A 13537-nucleotide genomic window follows, 5' to 3' on the forward strand; every position below is an offset into this window, starting at 1 on the left:
CCTCTGTTTACCAATGTCGCTTTTCGTAGAGACAGTGCCCCCCCCCCTCCCCCCACTAGTAAGAATTTAATTAGAGAGCTCTATAATCATAATTGGTACTAGTAACAACTGAATTAGAGAGCTCTCTAATTCAGTTCTGACTAGTAATAATGCAATTGCATTCATTTAATTAGAGAGCTCTCTTATTGTAATTATAACTAAAATTGTAGAGCTCTCTAACTGAATTGTTACTAGTAAAAATGCAATTACGACGAGTAACAATGGGAGTATTTTAATCTAAAACGACTTGCCATACATATAGAACAATGTGATATTCTTGTTTGCGGTTGTACACTATCTGTCAGCGCATGTAAGCGCGCATACAGCGGTTGTGGACTGTAGCATTGTGAGTGCCTGTAAAAAAAATATCCTGTATAAGCTTGTTTTGTACAATATATAAAAAAATAGAATAAGCTAACTTTATAAATTACCCTAGAATAACAGTGTATGTGAGTGAGTTTCCCCAGCGTTCACCTGTTTTGCTATAATAATGGTACGTTCCTGTTTTGAGTCACTATACAGGAGTGCACACTCATGTCACTGCATGCATGATCGCCTGAAGAGAGAATGGCTAGGTTTCTGAACCGTAATATGAAGACTTTTTTGGCCACACAGTTCAGGATGTCGTCCGACCAGGTAGATATGTACAGTATGAAAAATAATTTTGTCTTTCTTCAGCCTACGAAAGAAAAAATAAAATGACTTTACCTGTAGCTGTAATGTCAGTCTGTTACCATGTATTTCGTCACACGTGTTTGTTTATTAAATACGTTATATGTTGTTTTAACGTACAGCGTTTATTACAAGTAGCTATCAACCGTTTTTACGCAATAACACAACTGGAGCGCTTTCAGTATGCCCTTGTGTTGTGACCATAGACTGTATAGGTTGTGACCCCTTTGTTTACATTCAGGATAATTATCCATTCTTTGAGCATTCAACTGCAAACTCTCTGGAGCAGTACAGCACATACTTTATACATATACATAATACATGCATACACACACACACACATAGCTCAAAGAATTGATTAATTTGTGCATGTCAATCCATGGAGCAGTTACTATTTCCAGAGTACTAGAGTAATAAACTATTCTGTCTTGTGCAATCTGTCTTTCCCTCTGATAAAGCTAGGAGAACTGGGTAAAGGTGCTGGGAAAGGAGGCGGCGGTGGAGGTGCGGTGAGGGAGGCAGGAGGTGCGTTTGGCAAGAAACAGGCAGCTGAGGAGGAGATGTACTTCAAGTGAGTGGTTTTGCTTGATCCCATTGTGAATTTCATCGCTCATACAGTACTAGAACTCTACTGCTTATATGGCTATTAGCAAAATCAGCCCTCTCTCAATATTTGATTCTGCTATGTGCAGTTATAAAGCTCACACAGTGTTGCATGCACTGTTTTACTTTAGAAGGTTTTATTTGGAGTTATTTAACAATTTGAAGCCACTTAAAAGGATATTGCATGTCTTATTTTCTCCCTCTATCACCTTCACAGGAGAAAAGAGCAAGAAAAATTGGCTGCTCTAAGAAGACACCACCAGGAAGAAATCGACCACCACAAAAAGGAAATTGAGAGATTACAACAGGAAATCGGTCGCCATGAGGGCAAAATCAGAAAACTTAAACATGATGACTGAGACTGGCGAGTCTAGACATTACATTTCATAAACAAATGTCCCACACATGTTTCAAATGTGATTGAATAATTGTAGAGGCTTTATTTTTATTAAGCATTTGTGATCTCTGCTGTCACTTATGAAAGTATGTTATAATACAGATATGACTGGAACATTAAAAATATTATGTGTATTAAATCAGTACACTTTCTCCTCTTGACAATAAACTTGAAATGGTGTCTCAAATATGAAATAGTGTTTTGGTATGAATAATATGTTTGCTGAACAAAGCCATCAATTAATTTGAGCACCAATATTCATTTAAGTACCAATAATAAATATAAGCTACTTATAGTTACAGTATATAGAGCAAACTGTACCAAATAAAATAATGTTCAACCCTATTCCTGGAGGTCTCCTGCAACATACATTTTAGATCAGGGGTCACCAAACTCCGTCCTGGAGGGCCGGTGTCCTGCAGACTTGAGCTCCAACTTGCCTCAACACACCTGCCTGGAAGATTCAAGTGTACCTAGTAAGATCTTGATTAGCTGGTTCAGATGTGTTTGATTAGGGTTTGAGCTAAACTCTGCAGGACATCGGCCCTCCAGGACTGAGTTTGGTGACCCCTGTTTTAGATATTAGTATTGTCTGCAATCCCATATTACATAGGGTATTTATGCTAATGAACCAGTTAGGCTTAGTCAGGTGTCTTAAATTCAAAACATGCAGTATTATTGGGCCTTTTTTTTTGTTTAATTTCCCGTCATTTATAGAGTCCTTGTAGCACATTTACCCTCCAGCTGATGGCGGTAGAAATAAATAATCAGCTTACAAACGTCCTCTGAAGAACAGCGAGTCTGTCACGTAATTTCCGATGATGCGTAAAGCCCCGCCCACGCCCCTGTCTTTTACGTCGGGCGGCCCCGCGTGTCTTTCTTTTCCCACATCATGGCGGACCGGTTCAATAAGGTGTGTTCGAGCGGCACGATTTACATTCAGATATCTCGCTTTTATTTAGCGAGGAATGTACTAGTTGAAAGCTAACGCGTAGGTAACGTTATTTGACGCTATTTGCGTTATAGTATTACTCAGTTATACCCGGTAGAGCTGTTATTTTTGGGAGAGGAATGCGTGTGTAATCACGCATGCTGTCTTGCTGGAAGTCACAGGCCTGTAGTGATCGTAACACTCGTGGTTCTGTAAAAACCGGACTAGAGTTGCTGTCCATGCTCAGGTACTCTTAAAAATAAACTGCTTGTGTCCTCAGAACATGTAATTAAGTAATAGGGATTCATGAAATCGTTTAGGCCGAAATTAATAGACGTGTGCGTTTTACTGCAGTGGGCTGAATTATTGCACCGTTGTCTAATGCAAAGCTCACGTTTTGCTATATATCACGAAATAACACGCAAAATGTGTAGGAATATTGTTGGTGGCGTGTTAATTTGATGGATAACACATGGCTAATGGCAGATGTGCTTCTTGTCGGTGACGAGCTCGCAACCACAGTTCAGTATTCGAGTTTAACGACCATGAGAATACTTTACGTGCACTTCCATCTGAGACAAAAAGCAACGTGTTGATGAAAGCATATGGAATTATGAGTCTACCCTGTACTAAGAGACATTTGGTTTCATTTCTTCACAGGTTCTGATCATTGATGGCAGAGGCCATCTACTCGGTCGTCTTGCCGCTATTGTGGCCAAGCAAGTGCTGCTGGGTAAGTTTATGCTTTTTAAGATGTTAATAGTGGTTTAGTATTTTTTCTACTTAAAAAGCCGTATAGCATAATTTAGAACAGTTTGTTCGTCACCTTGTTCTGAATCTTTGTTAACATTAGGTGGAATGTCGTTTAAGAATTGGATTGTGACCAAGTTTACTTTTTTTTTTTTTTTTTTTTTTTTTTTCTTCTCCCCCTTCTCTTTCTCCCCCCCTGATAAAAATGATGTTCTCCTTACAGGCCACAAAGTTGTGGTGGTGAGGTGTGAGGGTATCAACATCTCTGGAAACTTCTACCGCAACAAACGTAAGTTTGTTGACCACCTATAAGTATGTTGTGTTTTCAATGCACTGACTTTATGAATGTGAAACTATTGAAAATTGGTGATAAATTGGATGTTTTGTGCAGTGAAGTACTTGGCTTTCCTCCGCAAGAGGATGAACACCAACCCTTCCCGTGGACCATATCACTTTAGAGCCCCCAGCAGAATCTTCTGGAGGACAGTAAGAGGTGAGATCCTGTTTCTGTTTATCACACACTTTGCAGTGGCGACACTTCAAACAATGATGAACACCATTCCGAATCTGAGCCCAGTTTGATGCCAAACTACGGATCTGACTACTGAGTTTGAATGTCACAAATCATCAGTTTCACCCTTTCAGCGGATGGGTAGATTGAATATGTTGACTTCCTTGAACAGGTATGCTTCCACATAAAACCAAGAGGGGTCAGGCCGCTCTGGAGAGGCTGAAGGTGTTTGATGGCATCCCTCCTCCTTACGACAAGGTGGATTATTCTTACTCTGCTCCTCATTTCACAGATAAATACTGTCGATGATGATTATCGTCTGCCTTGTTTGACTATTAACTGAGAACATACACCAATCAAAACTGAGACATCTTTGCTTCTGGAGTTAGAATTTGGCCTTTTTCTTGTGATTTTCTCATCTGCATTTGTGTTCCACAGAGAAAGCGTATGGTTGTCCCAGCTGCTCTCAAGATTGTGCGTCTGAAGCCCACACGCAGAGTGAGTCTTTTTGTGGAATTTTCTTCAATATATGAAATTGCTTTTTGTCAGTGATGTTTTTCCACAGCAAGTATGAGTTTAACGACCATGAGTCAACTTCATGCACTACCAGCTGAGACAAAAAGCATCAGATTCATTTTACCCTGACTGTGAAGTCCAGAATGCTTAAAACATCATAGATTTCTGCATTTTAATTCTAGTTTTTGGTTTAAAAACCATTTAGTTTTTCTGATCTCTTGTTCATTGTAGTTTGCCGTGCTTGGACGTTTGGCCCATGAAGTTGGCTGGAAGTACCAGGCCATCACCGCCACTCTGGAGGAGAAGAGAAAGGAGAAGGCCAAGCTGCGCTACACAAAGAAGAAAGTCACGCTCAAGCTGACCAAGCAGGCAGAAAAGAATGTTGAGAGCAAGATCGCAAAATATACTGAAGTTCTTAAACTGTATGGTGTCCTTGTTTGAGCTGTCCCTGCAGCCTGTCAAAATAAATGTTTATAGAAACTATTGTCTTGAGTGGGCTGTTTCATGGGATTAAGAATTTATAAGTGGTGTTTTTCAAATGGCATATTGGTGTTGTAAACATGGCGTCTTGATTAAATATTTCTGTGGCTCCATTACTATATATTTGACTAGTGTTTTTTTTTTTTTTTTTTTTTAATGGTTCAGTGTTCACTCTAAAATATTTTATGCTTCTAAAAGTTGATACAACATTCATGTTGAGTATTTGGTCAATTTAAAATGTTTACGGTGCATGTGTATACTGTAAATATTGATTCATTTGCTAGTTCCTAATATCACCTCTATAAGTGTATGTTTCGTGCATGGTAACTAAAGAGCTTTTTTTTTTTTTTTTTTAAGCAGTCACTAGTTGCACAATGTCTCTAGTACTTTATATTAAAAGCTTTTCAGTTAGGAGGAGACTTCTGGAGCACGTGTGCCCCTCGAGAACATTAGAAAGCTATGAAAGGATATCTTCAAAGCCTGTCAGAAATAAAATGTATCACGAAGTAAACCACGTCTAGTTCAAAATTAGTACTGGCATTAGCGTATCCAAAGAACCAGATATTTCCGCGTAGGGTCTTTTATTTTGACACTTCTGTCGTGAATTCACGTGACCACGACTTTCAGACTGAAACATGGCTTTTCTTACAGAGGAGCAGTTCACTGCTTTGCAGCTGCTTTTAAAGGTATGCAATAGAATATATTATCAGTTACTTATTCATATGCAGTGTGTCAGTGCCCGTTAACTTGACTGAGCTTTAGTGTATTCTGTCATTATTTACTATTCATTCAGGCTCCGTCTAAAGATGCAGTTCGGCAGATCTGCACAGAGAGTTACCCAGCCGGAGCCTTCAAGTGTCAATCTATAGTAGAAAAAACTGCGAATGCTCTTTCTGTTTCCAATAGTGAAGCGATGCAGGTGGGTTCGTGTCATTTAATCTATTTGATTCTAAATATTCCAGCTCCGAGACATCAGATGTATGTGTTTTATGTTTACAATTGTAATCGGTTGTATTTTGGTTGAAAAAGTGTCCGATAATCAAAGTGTGTGTGTGATGGGAATCAATTAGTTATTTATTCAAAATGTTTACTGGTCATAAATGTGACCTAACTCAAAAGTGAATTTTAGTCACAAATGTTGCCGATGATGGGATTGAATGGATTAATGTTCATTATAGCATACAAAAACATTTAAATGTTATTGGTGTTAATATTTTCTTTTATTTTTATTCATCTGCAGTTGCTGACAGCTTTTCACATGCTCTCGCATCATGCTGTGTACCAGAATTTAACCTCTCCAGAACAGATCTTGTCAATTTTCCCAGAATCATTCCACTCAAACCTGAAGAATCTGATCACCAAAATTATTTTGGAAAACAGGTGGACATATCTCTCATATCCTTACAGAAATCTACTTGAGTAATTTACCCTGCTGACTAGTTTATAACCTATTTTTGGTGTGAATATTTTTAGTGTCACATGGAGAAATGAAGCTTTATCCGGTCAAAGTGAGTGTGATATCTCGAAATGAGATGACAATACAGTTTTCATCGTATCACAAGATGGTTGATGACAATGTGTTCTATGCTTGTGATCCATAATGAAACCATTTTGGTGCTGTGAAGTTATGACATATGTGTTTTTATAGTTTCACTGCCAAAGCTGGTGGATTTGGAGTGGCGAGTGGACATGAAAACGGCTTCAGACTCCTTGAGTCGTATGGCTGTGCCAACTTGTCTGTTGCAAATGAAAGTAAGCTACAGGCATATTATATGCTGTAATTTATATTTATGCTCATCAGATATGTATAAAGATATGTATCTGTAATAAGAATAAAATATTGGTTTAAAACCTCTTTTCAATTGATGTAAATATTTTTATTTATGATTTAAAGTAAAAATTTTAATAATCCTTCAAAAGCACTCTCACAACTCTGTGTATGTGTTTGCTGTAGCTCCAGGACACTCCTTGCAGCGGCAGTCCAAGTGAGTCCACAGTTACAATGGAGCTGAGTAAAGAGACACTGGACACCATGATAGACGGTTTGGGTCGCATCAGGGACCAGCTGAGTACAGTGGCACGGAAGTAGATCTGAATAAAAGATGTTGCCCCGACACCTGTCTGTGGACATTCAGACTGGTGGACATTGGAAGGATGTCCAAAATGAAAAACAAAACAATGGACATTAAATGAAAAAGAATTGCATTAAACTTTGTTATATAAAAATTGTACCTTCCTGACATTTTTCCATTGCAGAACAACTTTTTATTTTCATGGAAAATTTTCACAGCAATAAACTGAACAAAATGCTAATCATGTTTCCATGTGTAATAAATTGACTTAATTAACCTGCTATGTACTTTTACTTTACTTGCAAGGCATACAGCTGGGGGATAATGCATACTCTGTTAGCTTTAGTGGGTTCGCATATATGTGAAAGGTTGGTCTGTTTTTAGCATGTTTACCACTGAGGTACATTAAATACTGTTTCTGTTACATGCGAGTTAAAAGAGTTGCTCTACAACATGGGAAGTCATTTTCGGTGTTATCTGACAACTGTCTGCATGGCCATTAGAGGCGCTGTAAACCTTTAATATCTTTCCTGAAAGTGAGAAATATGACAAAATAAAGGTTTCCGCAACATGGTGTAGGGGGGAAATATCACAAAACCCTTTACAATATTGTTTTTGAAATGAAGAATAGGCTAGACTAGGCTGAAAAAGAATTTAAAAAAATTACCAAGGGGAAAAATAACAAACTAAGAAACAATTAGAGCGAAAAATAAAGGGAATCAGATGTAGGGATGTACTAAGATACTTAGAAAAATTACCTTGAGGTAAGAATATTGCTTGTCACAGTTTCATATATTTAGAGCAGGAGGTTTAATTTTGACACGCGGGTGATCCCGGAAGAGCAAATTAGTGTTTACAGTCGCATGCCGCTTGTATTTGTTGTGTATGTTCATAAAAACTGACTGTAACATGCAACCCGCCAATAAATCCACAGAAGAAGAAGAAACTGACTGTAACGCTGTCGCGGTGATGATCAGACACCTGTACTGCACAGCAGGCGCGGGGATGGAGGAGCTGCTTGCCGAGGAGGTACAACACAAACTCTGCGCTACTCAAGTAAGTTTATCATACGGTTATTCATTATTTCACACCAAGAATGTTACGTTTTATGAAACTGACATTAGCCAAACCTTTTGCAATAATCAGACAGCCACTAGAGTGCATGTAAGTGATTACGAACATAAAAGTAAAATAAGAGGTCCTAATTATAAAGATCTGCCCATAAATGACTAGATAATTTAATCTAAAGATTTTCTGCATGTGTACAGGTGCGTCTCAATAAATTAGAATGTCGTGGAAAGGTTCATTTATTTCAGTAATTCAACTCAAATTATGAAACTCGTGTATTAAATAAATTCAATGCACACAGACTGAAGTAGTTTAAGTCTTTGGTTCTTTTAATTGTGATGATTTTGGCTCACATTTAACAAAAACCCACCAATTCACTATCTCAACAAATTAGAATACTTCATAAGACCAATAAAAAAATTTTTTTTTAGTGAATTGTTGGCCTTCTGGAAAGTATGTTCATTTACTGTACATGTACTCAATACTTGGTTGGGCCTCCTTTTGCATGAATTACTGCATCAGTGCCGCGTGGCATGGAGACAATCAGCCTGTGGCACTGCTGAGGTGGTATGGAAGCCCAGGTTGCTTTGACAGTGGCCTTCAGGTCATCTGCATTGTTGGGTCTGGTGTCTCTCATCTTCCTCTTGACAATACCCCATAGATTCTCTATGGGGTTCAGGTCAGGCGAGTTTGCTGGCCAATCAAGCACAGTAACACCATGGTCATTGAACCAGCTTTTGGTGCTTTTGGCAGTGTGGGCAGGTGCCAAGTCCTGCTGGAAAATTAAATCAGCATCTCCATAAAGCTTGTCAGCAGAAGGAAGCAGGAAGTGCCCTCAAATTTCCTGGTAGATGGCTGCGTTGACTGTGGACTTCAGAAAACACAGTGGACCAACACCAGCAGATGACATGGCAGCCCAAACCTGTTATAGCTATGCTCAACTATCCCATAATGATGATGTGTTATTTGTGTTTTTGTTATGTGCTTTGTTTGTGTCAGGTGGAGCAGATTCCAGGTAGAGTTTTTTTCTGCAGCAATGCTGATCTACAAACCGTGACACAACTCAAGTCAGCAGAGAGGCTGTTTATCCTTCTACGCAAAGCTGAACCCATTTCACTTCCCAACAACCCAGGTGTGAATGATCGAGAATTCACTGTTCTGATTGGTTGAAAACAGATGACATCATACAGAGTAAAAAAAAAAACTCTGCAACTTTTATTTAATGTTCAAAAATATGCTTGTGCAAATAATCACTGCCCATCCTGCCATGAGAACATTTTAGTGAATGTACTGTGAACCTTCGAGCAAGTCTTATTTGCATTAGTGAAATCACACTTCAGTCAGCAGGTTGTGAGAAACTTTCAGTACATCATTTGCCTATTTACTGTAGGTATTCAAGAGATCAGAACCAGTGTACCACATTATATTTACATGCAGCCCATTTTACTGATCTTCCCTTTTCTTGTTTTAATAGCAAAGGCAGCTGCTGTTATAAAGCAGAGAGTTGTGGGAGATCCAGACATTTGGAGGCAGACCTTCCTAACCCGGACAGCCCTGCAGCAAGAGCTTCAGTGCAGCCAGCAGCGTGGACAGAAGAGAAAGAGAGAGGATGAAGAGGAGAGTTTGCACACACCATCCTTCAGAGTGAGCTGCCGATGTAGTGGAGTCATTGCCCGCTCTTATACCTCTCAGGTGTTTATTTTGTAATATTTTTTCATGGTATGTTTTAATGTGCTCTGTATAATGCAATCTAAAATGCAGTCTAATTTAAACCTTGTAATAAACAGACACGTTAAAAATTAAAGCTAATTTTTACATTTTTAAATGCAAATTGTTATGCAATATCAATATTGTAATATCAATTGTTATAACAAATGCTAAAAAATAATCATTTTCATTAGTGGTCTCAAATTTGGACACCATTATATATTGGTGAAAATATTAATCCATTCATAAACCCGACTTATTCTGTTTCTGTGTGTATGTTTAGAGACTGAGTCGTATCATTGGGATGGCCATCAAAGAAGATCTTGGATGGAAGGTTGACCTAAGAGAGCCTGTTTTTGAGGTATGCACACTCAAATAATAAAATAAAAAAGACAATAAGTGCATAAACACACACGGAACCACTGGCATTCAAATGTTTATGCATAAATGCATGCAAACAAATACTACATACGCACTGATATGTTTACGATTACAATCAGTTTAGCTATGACTGTTAAAATTTTACTGTTTTGGTTGTCTCTTTGTGTAAATAGGTGAATGTGTATTTAAGCGATGACCATTGCATTGTAGCCATCCCTCTTTTGAAGTAAGTATCTCTCCATATAACATTTGAAAGTCTGTCAATTTAAGATCTAATGCAGTGTGTGTTTTTTTCAGGCATCCTCTGTCTAGTCGATCTTATATGAAACACAACGGGTTGCGTTCTACGATAGCCTGGGCCATGAGCTCTCTTTGCCCTAAAAAGGTGAGGTCTAGAATGACTTTCAAGTAGGCAAATGCACACATACACGGTAGAATCATTAAATCAGCAGCATTAACACAGCATCTCTAGTTCCTTGGAGTGAGAGTGGGAAACGTATTCATACATGACAAGTCCTTATCTTGAAAAGCATATTAAGAATATACATTACTGTTCAAAACACTTGTGCTGCTTAATATTTTTGTGGAAACCATGATACTTTTTTCCCCCGGATATTTTGATGAATGGAAACTTCAAAAGAACAGTGTTTATTTGAAATAGAAATCTTTTATAACATTATGAATATCTCTTTACTGTCACTTTGCTGAATAAAAGCTATGAAACTATAGCTTTTCATAGTTTCTGTGCTCTTCTCTCTCACTCTCTCTCCACAGCTGAATGATTGTGTGATTTTAGACCCAATGTGTGGAGTTGGTGCTGTGTTGTTAGAAGCAGCTCAGGAGTATTCAGTACGTAAACACATATCACATACTCTTAACTCCACATGCAAATTTTCACACACTCACGTTCACATCTGACTAACTGTATACATTGTGTATGGCTTCAGAATGCTGTATTTCTAGGCATGGATACAGACTTGTCGCAGTTGCAGAAAGCTGCAGAGAACGTCAAAGCATCTGGAATGGAAGGAAAAGTGCAGCTACTTCAGTCTTCTGCCATGGGTTTGGACAAATTCTCTCCCCTTTCATCATCTCTGACCCTGTTTAGCCTACTTAAATTTGTGTAGGCTCTCGGGTGTTCTGTGTACATGTGAACATTAATAAAATCAGCTGTAAACAGGGTTGAAGACATTGTGTGATCAATTCAGAAATTTGTGTGACCATATTGTTAAGGTTCATGCTATTGCATCCTGATGCCGCCTGGATAACAGCAAAGCACCACCTAGCTGCACTAAACTAGGGCTTTAAAGGAGTAGCTCATCCAAAAAGGATAATTTGATGAGAATTTACTCACCCTCAGGCCATCCACGATGTATATAAGTTTCTTTATTCATCAGAACAGATTTGGAGAAATGTAGCATTACATCACTTGCTCAACGATGCATCCTCTGTAGTGAATGGGTGCCATCAGAATAAGAGTCCAAACAGCTGATAAAAGCATCACAATAATCCACACAACTCTAGTCCATCAGTTTATGTCTGGTGAAAAGCTGTGTATTTGTAAGAAATAAATCCATCATTAAGGAGCATTATTTGAACCCGTCGCTTCTGGCCAAAACACCAGTCCATAATCCTCAGGAATGCTTCCTCCAGTGAAAATACATCCTCTGGTGTTCTCTCACATCAAAATCCACCTTCATATTAATTTAGAACTGTTCTGGATTGTTTTCTCTTGTAAACAGTGCTTGATCTGTATTTCTCTCTTAATTCAGACAATATTACATTTTCCCTCGAGAAAACAGTGTTATTGGATAGAGGGCTCTTGTTTTAGCCAGAAGCACCGGTTTGAAGTTACACAGTAAAAACATCTTAATGATGGATTTGTTTATTACAAACATGTAGCTTTTCACTTCGCAAGACATTAATTGATGGACTGAAGTCAAGTTGTGGATTATTGTGTTGTTTTCATCAGTTGTTTGGACTCTCACTCTGACGGCACCCATTCACTGCAACTGATCTATTGGTGGTGAGCAAGTGATGTAATGCTAAATTTCTCCAAATCTGTTCAAATGAAGAAACAAACTCATTTACATCTTGGATGCTGGAAATTTTCAGCATTTTTGGGACACCAATGTGTGCATGTAACACAGTATATAAATTAAAAGAGCCTTGTCTCCTTTTTTTGTTCCTCAGAGATCCCTCTTGCAGATGGGGCAGTTGATGCTGTGCTGTGTGATGTTCCTTTTGGCAGGAAGTTCAGCTGCAGCTCTGACATGCCAACTGCACTGCCACGCTTACTGAGAGAGATGGAGAGGTCTGTTTTATGATCATATGTCTATACCTTCTCTACAAATACCCATGCTTTTGGGCTGTTGTTGTATAGTCAATGTGTTTTTCTTTCTTCAGGGTACTTTGTGTTGGTGGACATCTTGTTCTCTTACTGAGTTTGCAGCTTTCTGCACAGCTTAAGAAGACAATTTGCACACACGAACACAATCAAAATGTAAATTCCTTAGACACAAATAATCTTGACACTGACCCCTCAAACACACACAATGAAAGCACAGACACACCAAAACCCTTAATGTTTTACAAATCAAGCTCTGAAATGTCAAATTCACCGTTATTAATTAACTCATTACAAGCACAGAGGACACACAGGGTTAGTCTGGGCAGCACAGACGCATTTATACACACCTACACCAAAATAAAAACTCAAACACTCTCACTCTGAAATAAGCTCACCCTGATGTGCTTTTGTGGACAATCAGAGGATTTACAACAAATGAGCAAGGTGCTAATAAAATCTATTTAAAAGATCCTCATATTGTCTTTCATTAAAAATAACTTGGTTATTGCTAAAAATTACAAGTTTAAGTGATTATAATACGGTTGTGGTTTGTATAGATGTGAGAGTCTGGTTTGCACAGTACTTAAATCAAATCAATCAAATCAAGTTTTTTTGAGGTTATGATGATGATGATTAACAAAAATGTTATTCCCTGCTCAGAATTAACAGTGCCTTTTTAAACACCTTCATTGCAACTTTTACGCGTAATTGTTGTAGTACATTGGTTGCCTCTTTCACAATGTGTTATTCAAAAAGTGTTTTTTCATTGCTAATGATTATCATTATATTTCACAAGTTTATATTTCATCTTTGTTTCTCATAATTGCCATTGTATAATATTGTAACATCAATGTAGCATCAATAGTCTTTATATAAGTAGACTTTATAAACAGTGTTATTTTGTCATTATTTATATACTATTATAGTATTTATTATTATTGTGAATTAGCTTTTACTTTTATTAAAACTTTAGTTTCAAGTAATTTTGCTTTTTTTTTAATCAATTTGCTTTTGATTTAGTTTTTGTTTGTAACATTTCCATATAGGTTTAATTAATTTA

The 13537-nt window shown here is 37.9% G+C and overlaps 4 protein-coding genes across 5 annotated transcripts; all 4 read left to right on the plus strand.

Annotated features, from left to right (window-relative positions):
- The first annotated feature begins 550 nt into the window (after positions 1-550).
- On the plus strand, positions 551-1972 carry atp5if1b (ATP synthase inhibitory factor subunit 1b). The gene is made up of 3 exons (XM_016269847.1): positions 551-675; positions 1170-1282; positions 1532-1972. The coding sequence occupies exons 1-3, from the start codon at positions 607-609 to the stop codon at positions 1671-1673; spliced, it is 324 nt and encodes a 107-aa protein (XP_016125333.1). The 5' UTR covers positions 551-606; the 3' UTR covers positions 1674-1972.
- Positions 1973-2514: 542 nt separating this feature from the next.
- Positions 2515-4902, plus strand: rpl13a (ribosomal protein L13a). The gene is made up of 7 exons (XM_016269844.1): positions 2515-2624; positions 3303-3375; positions 3616-3681; positions 3784-3885; positions 4076-4161; positions 4342-4401; positions 4651-4902. The coding sequence occupies exons 1-7, from the start codon at positions 2604-2606 to the stop codon at positions 4858-4860; spliced, it is 618 nt and encodes a 205-aa protein (XP_016125330.1). The 5' UTR covers positions 2515-2603; the 3' UTR covers positions 4861-4902.
- Positions 4903-5502: 600 nt separating this feature from the next.
- commd9 (COMM domain containing 9) lies at positions 5503-7244 on the plus strand. The gene is made up of 6 exons (XM_016269845.1): positions 5503-5585; positions 5693-5818; positions 6140-6279; positions 6373-6407; positions 6548-6651; positions 6854-7244. Exons 1-6 carry the CDS (start codon positions 5535-5537, stop codon positions 6986-6988), a joined length of 591 nt encoding a protein of 196 aa, XP_016125331.1. The 5' UTR covers positions 5503-5534; the 3' UTR covers positions 6989-7244.
- Positions 7245-7538: 294 nt separating this feature from the next.
- On the plus strand, positions 7539-12919 carry thumpd2 (THUMP domain containing 2). Of its 2 annotated transcripts, XM_016269843.1 has the most exons (11): positions 7539-7735; positions 7906-8027; positions 9039-9171; positions 9514-9731; positions 10030-10107; positions 10301-10353; positions 10425-10512; positions 10902-10976; positions 11075-11189; positions 12321-12441; positions 12534-12919. In XM_016269843.1, exons 2-11 carry the CDS (start codon positions 7941-7943, stop codon positions 12859-12861), a joined length of 1296 nt encoding a protein of 431 aa, XP_016125329.1. In that variant the 5' UTR covers positions 7539-7735; positions 7906-7940; the 3' UTR covers positions 12862-12919. The 2 variants fall into 2 exon arrangements, with proteins under 2 accessions (XP_016125329.1, XP_016125328.1); XM_016269842.1 differs by lacking the exon at positions 7539-7735 and having other exon boundaries at positions 7781-8027.
- The last annotated feature ends 618 nt before the right edge of the window (positions 12920-13537 follow it).

This window comes from Sinocyclocheilus grahami, unplaced genomic scaffold (genome assembly GCF_001515645.1).
Source record: "Sinocyclocheilus grahami isolate Dianchi unplaced genomic scaffold, SAMN03320097.WGS_v1.1 scaffold54.1, whole genome shotgun sequence".
Taxonomy (NCBI): Eukaryota; Metazoa; Chordata; class Actinopteri; order Cypriniformes; family Cyprinidae; genus Sinocyclocheilus; species Sinocyclocheilus grahami.

What these genes read in the sequence shown, in the direction of transcription:
- atp5if1b (XM_016269847.1), top strand. Translation starts at nt 607, where the DNA reads ATGGCTAGGTTTCTGAACCGTAATATGAAGACTTTTTTGGCCACACAG. An exon ending in TCAGGATGTCGTCCGACCAG is followed by an intron (nt 676 to 1,169) that starts GTAGATATGTAC and finishes CCTCTGATAAAG; the next exon opens with CTAGGAGAACTGGGTAAAGG. An exon ending in GAGGAGGAGATGTACTTCAA is followed by an intron (nt 1,283 to 1,531) that starts GTGAGTGGTTTT and finishes TCACCTTCACAG; the next exon opens with GAGAAAAGAGCAAGAAAAAT.
- rpl13a (XM_016269844.1), top strand. Translation starts at nt 2,604, where the DNA reads ATGGCGGACCGGTTCAATAAG. An exon ending in TGGCGGACCGGTTCAATAAG is followed by an intron (nt 2,625 to 3,302) that starts GTGTGTTCGAGC and finishes ATTTCTTCACAG; the next exon opens with GTTCTGATCATTGATGGCAG. An exon ending in GGCCAAGCAAGTGCTGCTGG is followed by an intron (nt 3,376 to 3,615) that starts GTAAGTTTATGC and finishes TTCTCCTTACAG; the next exon opens with GCCACAAAGTTGTGGTGGTG.
- commd9 (XM_016269845.1), top strand. Translation starts at nt 5,535, where the DNA reads ATGGCTTTTCTTACAGAGGAGCAGTTCACTGCTTTGCAGCTGCTTTTA. An exon ending in CCAATAGTGAAGCGATGCAG is followed by an intron (nt 5,819 to 6,139) that starts GTGGGTTCGTGT and finishes ATTCATCTGCAG; the next exon opens with TTGCTGACAGCTTTTCACAT. An exon ending in AAAATTATTTTGGAAAACAG is followed by an intron (nt 6,280 to 6,372) that starts GTGGACATATCT and finishes GAATATTTTTAG; the next exon opens with TGTCACATGGAGAAATGAAG.
- thumpd2 (XM_016269842.1), top strand. Translation starts at nt 7,857, where the DNA reads ATGTTCATAAAAACTGACTGTAACATGCAACCCGCCAATAAATCCACA. An exon ending in ACAAACTCTGCGCTACTCAA is followed by an intron (nt 8,028 to 9,038) that starts GTAAGTTTATCA and finishes TGTTTGTGTCAG; the next exon opens with GTGGAGCAGATTCCAGGTAG. An exon ending in TAAGAGAGCCTGTTTTTGAG is followed by an intron (nt 10,108 to 10,300) that starts GTATGCACACTC and finishes TTGTGTAAATAG; the next exon opens with GTGAATGTGTATTTAAGCGA.